The sequence below is a fragment of the Gavialis gangeticus genome, unplaced genomic scaffold, assembly GCF_001723915.1.
Source record: "Gavialis gangeticus isolate Ggan-Ray unplaced genomic scaffold, GavGan_comp1, whole genome shotgun sequence".
Classification (NCBI taxonomy): Eukaryota; Metazoa; Chordata; order Crocodylia; family Gavialidae; genus Gavialis; species Gavialis gangeticus.
The window spans coordinates 149638444-149650254 of record NW_017729032.1 but is presented as its reverse complement, the minus strand read 5'-3'; the positions used below and the strand labels follow the sequence as shown (position 1 = coordinate 149650254).

Sequence of the window (11811 nt, the reverse complement as noted above, 5' to 3'; positions counted from 1 at the left end):
AAAAAACTAGGTGACTGTGGCATTGATGCCTACACAGTCAGATGGATTGCAGATTGGCTCAAGGGTCGTACTCAGAGGGTGGTGGTGGACGGGTCATATTCAACCTGGGGGGAAGTGGGCAGCGGAGTTCCCCAGGGCTAGGTCCTTGGGCCTGCACTGTTCAATTTCTTCATCAGCAATTTGGACGAAGGGGTAAAAAGCAACCTGTTTAAATTTGCTGATGATACCAAAATTTGGGGTGAGGTGAGCACGCTAGTAGGGAGGGGAAGACTGCAGCAAGACCTGGATAGGTTGCAGGCATGGGCTAACATAAACAGGATGCGTTTCAATACTGAGAAATGCAGGGTGCTGCACTTGGGCAGTAGTAACCAGCAGCACACTTATAAGATGGGAAACTCCCTTCTTGAGAGCACGGAGGCAGAAAGGGATCTTGGAGTCATTATTAACTCCAAGATGAACATGGGCTGACAATGCGAGGTCATGCATTGCATCCCACAGATGCATCTCAAGTAGGGCCAAGGAGGTGATCCTTCCACTCTATGCGATGCTGGTCAGGCCATAGCTGGAGGACTGTGTCCAGTTCTGTATGCCCCACTTCAGGAGGGATGTGGACAACATTGAGAGGGTTCAGAGGAGGGCCACCCGCATGATCCGGGGACAACAGGGCAGACCCTACAATGCGAGACTGCGGGACCTAAACCTGTTCAGCCTTCACAAGAGAAGGCTGAGGGGGGACCTGGTGACCGTCTATAAACTCACAGAAGGGTTTGGGGGAGACACTGTTTCCCCTAGCTCCCCCTGGCATAACAAGGAATAATGGACGGAAATTATTGGAGAGTAGGTTTAGATTAGACATCCGCAAGAACTATTTCACAGTCAGGGTGGCTAGGATCTGGAACCAACTTCCAAGAGAAGTGGTGCTGGCTTCTACCCTGGAGGTCTTTAAGAAGAGGCTTGATGTCTACCCGTTTGGACTCATTTGAGTACAGTTTTTCTCCCGCCCAGGCGGGGGGTGGGACTTGAAGATCTACAAGGTCCCTTCCGACCCTACTTCTTTGATTCTATGATACCTAATCACATTTTCCAGGAAATGCAGGTAGTTTTACCATTAGGCAGGCTTTATAAACTGACCATTTATTTTAAATTTACAAACATTGTAGTGGGATTGGTTCTCCACCTAGTAGTAGAACTAGGGGTGGGCAACTGGTACATCAGCCCTGGGTGCCCAATTAGCAGAGGCACAAGAAAAGCTGTGGCTGCAGGTGCTGGCAGCCCAGCCACCACTGCTGCCCAAGGGACAGAACCTGGTTGTTAAGCCTCTGTCTCCTCCATAAATGTATGTGCTTCCATAAATCACTGAGCCTAGGGTCACTCTGTTTTAGGAGGTTGTCACAAATGTTTGACTGGCCAGAAGAAGACTGCAGCTGCTCCCAGTCAAATTGCTGGAGCTACTTGCCGGTTCCCTTAGTTTGTCATTTACTGCCACCACTTCATGTCTTGTACATGTATTTTCATTTGCGTCAAATGGGTACAACATACTACTAGATAAAAACAATAAGTACTTAAGGCATCCTGTTTGTCTTTGCTTCGCACAATGTGAATGGTTGCATAAGCCCCATACTCTCTTTGAGTGCTAGAAATATTGATCTCTAGCCCATCTTACACTGAGGGAATTTGGAGATCTGCCATTGATTTCAATGGAAAATGGGAACAGAATTATTTTTCTAGCAACATTATGTTCATAAAGCATTCTTCTGTAATTCTAGCCAACATGCTGTGTACATGAATTAATGCTCTACTGAAAATTGCTGCCAAGGCATATATGGCAAGTTTCAAAATGGTAGTACAGTGTGCAGAAAAAAAAGAATGCAATGGCTAGCTTTTTCTGGGGAGAATTTGCCCATGCCATGTTGCTATCTGTCACCCATTCTGCTGGTCCATATTAGACACAGAGCAAGGCCCTCATGGAACAAGGGGCTTGCTGGGAAGATAGAGGCATAGCTCCTGGATCTTGTGAGGCCATGCAGAACTTGCTAATGCAGGTAGCATGCCAGTTCTAAGTTGTAGCCCAAGCATAGATTAAGTCAGATAATGGTAAACCCATCCACGTGAGTCCCTGCATGGATTAGTTTGGCCAGATGACATTATATTGGGTTATTTTTCATTTTAATAATAATGTGGGTGTGAAGGGGCCTCTGAGGTAAAACTCATCCTGTGTAGTAACCAAGGGCTGCTGAAGTGAACCCTGTTGCTGTTACAACATTGCCTGTCTAGAGGCAATATTTTTTGCAAGGCAAACTCATCGGACACATTCCCACAAGTGTGCACGTGGATTTACCTGGGGACAAATAGCAGTGGCGCATAGTTGTGTTACTGTTCCTTGTCCCCAGGGAATGCCCCAGCATGCACACTTGAGCACACGGCAAGCTGCCCTGGGTAGGGTAGGAGAAGCTGGGGCCAGCACCTGAGCTGGCCACCGCAGCCTTACCTGGGGTCCCAGAGGCCTTCTGGGCCTTCAAGCAGTGGCAATCTGGGCATGCAGAGTCTAGCCGGCAGCTGGAGCCTGACTGGCTGGCCAGGCTGTGGTTTTGGGCTATGCATGCTATATCCATGTGTGCCACCCTGGTTTTTGGGGGGGCTTTTTTTTAGATACCAGGATTTCCCAATATCTAATTTTGGCTCTGCACTATAAATACACAGCACAGAGAACCTTTTGACAGGTGCCATGTGCATTTTGTGGAGCCTCAAAAGTCTTTGAGGTGCTGCAAAATGCATGTTCCTGCTTGTCTGGACCACCCATAAGTATATAAAGAAATATATTTTAAGAATATAAAAGGACAAAAGTATCCTATTTTAAAAATGAAGGCTTGGATTATTTAGTTAATGGATAGTACTCTTGAACATGGAGAGAGCTATGATGGCTTGTGATTTTTCAATAATCTTCAAAAATTTTCTTCTAGAACAGAAAGTCCTGTTGGTTATACATGTACTAGCCATCTTGCTGCTACCACATTGCACAAAAAATTCTTGCTGCAAAATGCAGCTGCCGGATGAAATGAAAGGAAAGAAAATGGAGAGAGAGGTTGAGTGCGCTCAGTCTACTACAACCCAGTCAACATGTGCAGTTCTTAAATGTTGATTGCTTCTACTTCTTGTCATCTTGGTTAGATATAACCTTACAAAGTATCTCTAGAACAGTGGTTTTCAGCCTGTGGTCCATGGACCCCTGAGTGTCCACAGACTATGTCTAAGGAGGTCTGCAATAGATCACTGTGATCAGTCAAAAGTATGTGAATACCCACACTTACAATTCAAAGGGGTTTGTGCCTCTATTTAAATTTTTTTAGGCATCCACAGATGAAAGAAGGTTGAAAACCACTGCTCTAGAATAAGCAGTGAAACAATTTGTGTATGTATAATCATTTGCACACATGCATTGGGATCAATACATTGTGGAATCAGAAGCAATAATTTCACAAAACCAATGATATCAGGTATTTTTAACACAAATGTGCTTAGTAGCCTAGATGAGAGGTGTTCTTTATTGATGTGCACTAGTTGTTCTCAACCTTTTTAAACTGAAGGCACATTTCATTGGACTTGAGGCAAGTTGACTCTCTAACTTTCGTGAATTGAGTGACACCCCATTTCAAAAACTAATTTATTGTAGTGCTTACGTCCTTGTAGAGGGGCTGGGCATTGGGTCAGCCAGGATCTCCCAACACCCTAATTAAGAATTACTGATCTAACTTAAGAGTATCTTTATGCTGCAGCTAGTGACCTGTGAGAACTAGTTTCAAGCTAGCTCGAGTTACTTTTCCTGGCAGTGTTGCTGAGTAACATAGCACTCATGATAACTACATCCACCCCCCACCTCCCCTGAAAAGTAAGATAAACACTTAGGTGATTAGCCCATGCTGAACTGGGGCTAAAATAGGTGCACTGCCTGCAGTACCCAAGCTTGCTAATTTAAAGCTAGCTCAGGCTTGTCTACATGAGTTGAAGTCACAGCTTTGGGCTCCCTTTAAGGATAAGCAACTAATGACTAATGTATGGAGCCATATTTCTGTATGTAAGAAGAATCCACAAATGGTGCAAATCCACCAAACTGTTTCAGCTGCTATCGAAGTGGAGTGAAATTACCTTTCACCTATTATGTGTTAGCAGTGTCCAGGTCATGCACTGCATTTCATCTTGTGGGAAACTCTACCTCCCATTATTAATCTCCTGAATTATCAAGGTGAAACAAAGTTTAAACCAAACTAAGATTGAAAACCAAAACCAACCTCCACCCTTGATGTTTATGGTGTAGTTCAGATCAGTGTTGTCCAACTTCAAGTCAGCCTGGGGCTGCATACTGCACTGGTCATAGGCCTTAGGCTGCATGCTGTGTGGGCTGCCCAGATCCCCACTTCATGAACAGCTCAAGCTCCTCCAGCCCAGCCACTCCTGTGTGAGGAGCATGATCCTGCTTCCTGTCCCCATCGCCATATGGGCAGAAACTTTCTGGGCCATCTCCCACTTAGTTCAGAAGTGATGCATTTTATCTTTTTAGAAACTGCTGCAAGTTTTAGCTTAACACACTTTTAAGCAGCACTTCTGCATCTACTTTTATCTAGTACAAACTATGCATGACATTAATCCAAAGCCAAAAGACTCATGATTTACCATATAGTTAGTTGGACTGGGCCCCAGCAGAGACAGCATTATAAGCCATGATGACCCCACAGCTCAGCACTGCTCCATGGGTGCATCTACCTGAGATGTTTACTGTCGAGTAGACTAATTAGCTCTGCAGTAAACATCTCACATCTACATGTGTGGCTTTATTAGGCTGCAGGAAACAAATTAACTCTGCAGCACAGTAGTACTTGGGTACCTGCTGTGGAGTTTTTTTACTTTGCATCAGTGAACGTGTAGACACTGATGCAACTGGCTGGGGCATCAGGGTGCTTCAGTGCAGGGGATGCCTGCTGACTAGCCCCTCACTGGAGCACCCTTGTGCCCCATTCAGCCCCTCTGCAGCATGTTAAGCTGGGTTGGAACAGCCTTGGGCTGGCTGGCTGATCCCTCTGGACCCTCTGCCACAGTGTCCAGGAGCAATAAATGCCAGCGCAATATGTGCCAAAATTTATTGCTCTGTATTAATAGCACATGTAGCTATACCCGATATATGTGTGTATTCCAGATACCTCTCACAAAGGATCCACATGCTAATTAGCCCCCACTTGTGACTGGAACCGAGTGTTCCATAGTTTCATAGTTGGTAGGGTCAGAAGGGCAGATCATCAAGTCTGACCCCCTACCATGGCAGGAAAGAGTACTGGGGTCAAACGACCCCCGCAAGGCATTCATCCAGCCTCCTTTTAAAGACCCCCAGGGTAGGAGCCAGCACCACTTCTCTTGGAAGTTGGTTCCAGATCCTAGCCGCCCTGACAGTAAAGTAGCGCCTGTAGCCTGAATCTACCCTTTGCCAGCTTATGACTGTTATTTCTTGTCACTCCTGGTAGTGCTCAGGGGAACAGGGACTCCCCCAGTGCCTGCTGGTCCCCTCTGACTAGTTTGTAACAGGCCACTAGATCCCCCCTCAGTCTTCTCTTGTGGAGGCTGAACAGGTTCAGGTCCCGTAGCTTCTCCTCAAAGGGCCTGCCCTGCTGCCCCCTGATCATGTGAGTGGCCCTCCTCTGGACCCTCTCCATGTTGTCCACATCCATCCTGAAGTGTGGCACCCAGAACTGGATGCAGTCCTCCAGTGTCACATAGAGGGGGAGGATCACCTCCTTGGACCTGCCTAAGATACATCTGTGGATGCATGACAAGGTATGGTTGGCCTTCCTGACCACGTCCCCACACTATCGGCCCATGTTCATTTTGGTGTCAATAATGACTCCAAGATCCTTTTCTGCCTCTGCACTGATGAGAAGGGAGTTCCCCAGCCTGTAGGTATGCTGCTGGTTCTTCCTCCCCTGGTGCAGTACCCTGCACTTGTCAGTGTTGAAACCCATCCTATTCTCGTCCACCTACCCCTGTAACCTGTCCAGGTCTGATTGCAGCCTATTCCTTCCTTCTAGCATGCCCACTTCTTGCCACATCTTAGTGTCATCTGCGAATTTGAACAGGGTGCTTTTTACCCTCTTGTCCAAGTCGCTGATGAAGATGTTGAACAGTGCTGGCCTGAGGACCAAGCCCTGTGGAACCCCACAAGTGTTCTTGTTATGAGTCCTGGGATCCTATGCAGCTGAGGTGCAGGGCAACCTGGTATGGCTCTATTTCATGGAGGCCACACTAATCATATGCAGGAGACTGAGAGCAACAGAGAGATTCTGGGAAAACTGTTTGGGGCCCCCTTCGGTGATATTTGCCAGACACTTAAGGCAGGTTAAAAAACAAGACTTATTGGAAATGGGAAAGAAAGATGCAGCTTGGCTTTGGGAGTAAAGAGGAAGCCTATGCAGCCTATGCCTATGCAATGACTTGAAAAAGAAAAACCAAAATATATTCTATGCAGTGGCTCACCATTACTTGAAAAAGAGTCATGCTGAGGGATACTGAGTGCAATGGGTACTACCATGTATTGAATTCAGATAGTCTGCTCAATCCTTGTGGCTGCCATCAGCCTCTTGACCTTTTTAGCTAAGATTGAAAGTAGTATTTTTGGCACAAAGGGGGAGGGTATCTGGCCTTTCTGGTGCAAGCCTTGTATCATAGTACCTCCAGGCCCAATGCTTATTCCTTCCTTGGGGAACAACTCCCTGTTTTTTTTAAAGGCCACACATGCATGCACCCACACACACACACACATGTTCCCATCAGTATGTTTGTCCCATATGGGCCATGCGTTAGTTATGTTCAGTGTTGGCTGGATGTAATTAACTTTATAGTTGGTTTCCATCACTGAGCACATGCTGCTTTTGGCAGCAGTTTAATGATAGAAATATATTTAGTGAGGTTTCCTTGTATGCAAATGTAAGATGAGAGACTATTTACCCCATATTGATGGGGGGGACTGGACCTTGTCTTATATTTGAGTAAAAATGGTACATTGCTAAGACAGCAAGTCCTAAAGTCAAAAATACCCTTCTATCCAAAGAGCAGCACATATGACTCAGCTTATCACTGTTATCTGTTAAAAGATGTATACTGTTATCTTTGCAGTAGTGATATGGTTATATTACTGATGTAATCAAAATGTATTTTAAGACGACATTCTTTCTTTCTTGGTTTAGAAATATGATGCGGATTCCATGTTTGGTCTTGCTATCTATTTTCTTCCTCTCTGTTTCCATCACATCAGAATCATGTAAGTCACATTTTGGTGGTATGTAATTAAGTCTGCTCTGCAAAACTGTCTTGAATATTTGAAACAATAATGTTTTTTTCATGTTCATCTAGCCCTTTGTCTTGTTCGTAACATTTTTCATCCTCCTCTGTTTGTTTAGCAAACTTTCCTTTTTTCAATGATTTCCTCCTTAGGCCAGACAATTCCCACACTTCCTAATACCCCTGTTGCTGCTCCTCCAACTTAAAATGGTTGGTGGGGAAGGAGCACTGCTAATCTAACAGAAACCACCATCAGAGAGGGCTTTTCTTTGTAACTCCTTGTTTTCATCTGGCTAACTATTCTTCTTCTTCTTCTTCTTCTATTTTACCCCCCACCCTTTTTGATTTTTGATTAATTTTTTGTTGTACTTTCTTTGTCAATTTTTCTAGCCTTCTCCCTGACGATTCTTTTTCATTTTTCAGTGTGCCCATAATTTGCAGACTTGGTAGGCTATCTTAAATTAGACACTTCAGCATCTGGGTGCTTATCTGGCACCCAGGCAAGATTCTTTGAGTAGATGTGATATATTTTATTAGACCAACTGAGTAGTTGGAAAAAAGTTATTAGCAAGCTTTTGGGTGCAGTCACCCTTCTTCAGGCATAGGGAGTCTCTGCTGGTCTGAGACTCCAAAGAATGAGAGAAGCTAAAAGTGTGGCAGGATGTCAGTGAGGCACCCAGACATCTGATAATCCAATTTCCATTTCTGTGACAACTTCGTCGTCAACATGTGGAACTGAACATTCAAAAATCTGATTCAGTGGGGTTTTTAAACGCATTTAAAACACTTCAGCCACCATATGCATAGCAAACAGCTATGCTGAAATAACAGTCCTAGTAATATGGTAATAAACCTGATGTTCAGTTGTGGCTGTAATACAATTAAAGAAAATGTTAATATATAGCAAGAAAGAAGCTACAAACTGTAGTTTTAATAAGTGTAACCAGAAAACAAAAATTGTTTCACAAAAAAATTGGGGTTTTGTCTGTGGATTTTGTTCTGCACCAGGATGAACCCAAGACTTTTTAAATTTTCCATGACAAATGAGGGACAGTAAGCTCTGACTGATTTTTCTGTGCGGTTTGGTTCAGCAAATCCATGTGGAAAATGATTTTGTCGAAAATTCCAGCTGTATTTTTTGTACTATAGCATTCTGAAAATACTTGTTTCCAGACTTATTTTACACAATAATTATAAGCTCTATGAACTTGTCACTTCTAGATATGCAATATTTAGAAGGAAATAAAAAATATGTTGGTGCTGATTTCGTCTCTGTATTTGTTTCTGAAAGACTACTGGGTTACATAAGTTAAGTATGAGAGCTGGACTCAGTTCCCTTGTGTGTATGGTCTGTTAAAACCATAAAATGTTTCCTTGGACTCCATTATATGCTATTATCATTTTAGTATAATACCAAATCCAATGTAAACTTGTTCACAGCAAACATACTGCACTCATATAGCAAATAAATTCTGAACTTGAAGTACAGAGTTTACACAATGGGTATTCTATATATTTGTAAACTAATAGAACCATCTTACCATTTTGGATTTTGACTTACATACTAATGGTTTGTTTGCACATAAAACTGCAATTATTGAACAAATTAAAAACCCATCTTGTGAAATCAAAGCAGTCTTCTGTGTGCTCATTCACTTAAAATCAAGCTGAATTTCAATTTAGTTTGAACCTGATGCAGCTAACATAGGTGAGGTTTAAAATGATGTAAAAGTAGCTGCAAATCAAGTTGCACCACTTTAACCAAATTGGGTCAAAACTTTACCAATAATTAAACCAGCATAGTTTTGTATAAAACTGGCTTGACTTGTATAACAACACACATGTACTATCAGTAGTCAGTCTTTCTCTTCTGAAATGTTATTGCAGTTTCCTACTGAATATATAAAATGTTGGATGCTTACAGTTTGAAATTCTAGCCTCAGTCAAGTCCATGTGAGATCTCCCATTGATTTCAATGAGGTCAAGATTTCACTTCTAGACTTACTAGGTATTTTTAATTTAGCTACACTGAAAACTTTTTTCCTTGTGCAGTTGATGTAATGGAAGGTGAGGCTTTTGTTGTAAAATGCCCTAGACGAAACGGTCTGAAATTTAAATGGTATCACATGGAAGCCAACAAGACCATTCCTGCAGATGAAGGAGCACGGATACATTCCTCTGGGAGATTTCTTTGGTTTCTGCCAACAGCAAAAGAGGACTCGGGATATTACACCTGTGTCATTCAGCAGTAAGTGGAACAGTGAAAATGCATTTTTTAAGGCTGTGTTTTAACGAGGGATTTGAACTACCTATCTCTAATGTTGGTGTGTACCAAGTACCTGCAACTTTTATACTCCAGTCCCTATTTTGAGTCATGATTTTTTTTTACATTTTTATCTGTATTTTATGTCTTTCAATATACTCTTCTATGTAGAGAGAGAGAGAGAGAGTGTAAAGCAAGTAGAAATGTAGGTTATTTCTGGATATGTATAGAAATGTTCCAATATGTTTTGTCATTTCCATGCTTTTTTCAGTTCTGATAATTGTACAACACTTTCCAGAGTAAGAGTGATGGTGTACCCATATGAACAAGACATTTGTTTTCCAAGTCAAATACTTTATCCAAAAGACACGGGAACTTTTATTTCTGGCAGAGTTGTTTGTCCTACAATAGACAATTATGAGAATGCAACTCTTGTCCACTGGTATAAGGTAAATCTAAACACTCTAAGTGCCAATGAAAATTAGATTAGATTATTATGTCTAATTATAGATGACTAAATAAAGAAAGTGTCTTATTTTCCAGGATTGCAAACTTCTCCAAGGAAAAAAGTATTTATCATGGAAAAAATATCTTTATATTAAGGCTCCAGTAAAAACTGATGAAGGAAATTATACTTGCCAATTTACCTACACACACAGTGGAAATGAGTATAACGTGTCAGCAACAAGACTCTTTGTAATTAAAAGTAAGGTAGCCATATTGCACCTTAAATAAAATAAGGGTTTATTACTTGCCTTGCTAGATCAAAGTAAATTTTATTAATCAATTATTTAATAAAAGGTTGCCCAATATTTTGTTGCATCTTGATAATAAATCTTGTAATCAACTTCTTGAATGTAAATTTTGTGCATAGAAAAAATCCACAAAAATAAATGATTGGGCTATATTTCTTAATGGTCTTATAGGGATACCTTATTCTTGAACTGTCCTTGATCACATTACAGTTATCAGCAGCAGCTTCTAATGATACTGGCAGCTGGATGTGGTGATAACAGGGATCCTGGTTTTCTCTGTTTCTTTACATACCTATATATTTTGGCATTTGGTTTTGTTTTTTTAATCATGGAAAATCAGAGCTTCTGCTGTCCCCCTCACTCACTGGGATGTGGGTCCAGCTGTGGTTGCCCCCCTCCCAACTGATTTGTGGTCCTGAACAGCCCTGATATGATGTTGCCCCTCACTCCTAGGCCACCACCGCCCACTCTCCCCAGCCCTGCTGATTTGAACCTGAACTGGAACCGAATCACTACTTGCCCTGTCCTACTGAACCACAATGGGAACCAAGCCACAGAAATGACTGGGGTTACCAGTTAGACTCATGTCACTGGTTAGACCAGGGTTACTAGTTAAATGGGGGTCACCATTTACCCCAGCAGTCAGACTGAGGTGACCAGTTCAGTCTTCATTAAAACTGCCTGTAACAATTTTTTTAAAACTATAAAAATCACTGGTGCACAAGAAAACACACAGAGATAAAATGACATACTCACAGCTGCCACAAAGACATGCCTCACTGCTCTATCATGAAACCTGGGATTTTCTCCAAATTTGCAGTTTCTATCACACTTTTTTTTTCTCTTTCGCTCCTTTAGTTTAAGTGATTAACAGAGAATGGAATTAAACGTAGGTAAACAGCTGTAAATAAATACTACTGATTTCCTAGTGCACTCATGTTTATTCTTACAACCATTTAAGATCAACTAGTTCCAGATGCCCATTTTCAAAGCTTTCTTAACACTTTATGCAGTTGTATTATGTAGGAGGTGGAGAGGGAGGGGGGCAGGTAGGCTCCTAGCATCTGAGGAGCAATGGGAGGCTGGGAACATGCCTGTAGGAGCTGTGAAGGGGGTGGAAGTCTTGGGGCAGGCTTCCTGGCTGGGAGGCAGTAGGCTGTGAAGAAGTCCCTAGGCAGTCCCTCTGGATGGGTGAGCTGGGGCCACAGCTAAGACCATTCTGTACACCCAAGGGAATTATGCACAGAAAAAATTCAAAATTATGTGCAGAACAACTCAAAATTATGCTAAATTAATTTTTTGTACGCATTAAACTAAATATAACACTTTTTGAACCTTCTTTAGAAATATATGCAGGTACTTTGTATGGTTGGGGTGTGTGTGGGGATTTGTGAAGGTGTGGGGGGTGTGGGTGTGTGGGGGGTTATGGGTGGGTGTAGGGTTTGTGGAGGGTTTGTGTGAGGGGGTAGGGGG

General features: G+C 42.5%; 1 protein-coding gene across 1 annotated transcript in view; it reads left to right on the top strand.

Annotated features, from left to right (window-relative positions):
- Nucleotides 1-11811, top strand: part of IL1RL1 (interleukin 1 receptor like 1) — a 52153-nt gene that overhangs the window by 1517 nt on the left and 38825 nt on the right. The window contains 4 exon segments of the mRNA XM_019525656.1: nt 7227-7300; nt 9373-9568; nt 9855-10032; nt 10127-10289. Coding sequence (XP_019381201.1) covers nt 7227-7300; nt 9373-9568; nt 9855-10032; nt 10127-10289 — 611 coding nt within the window.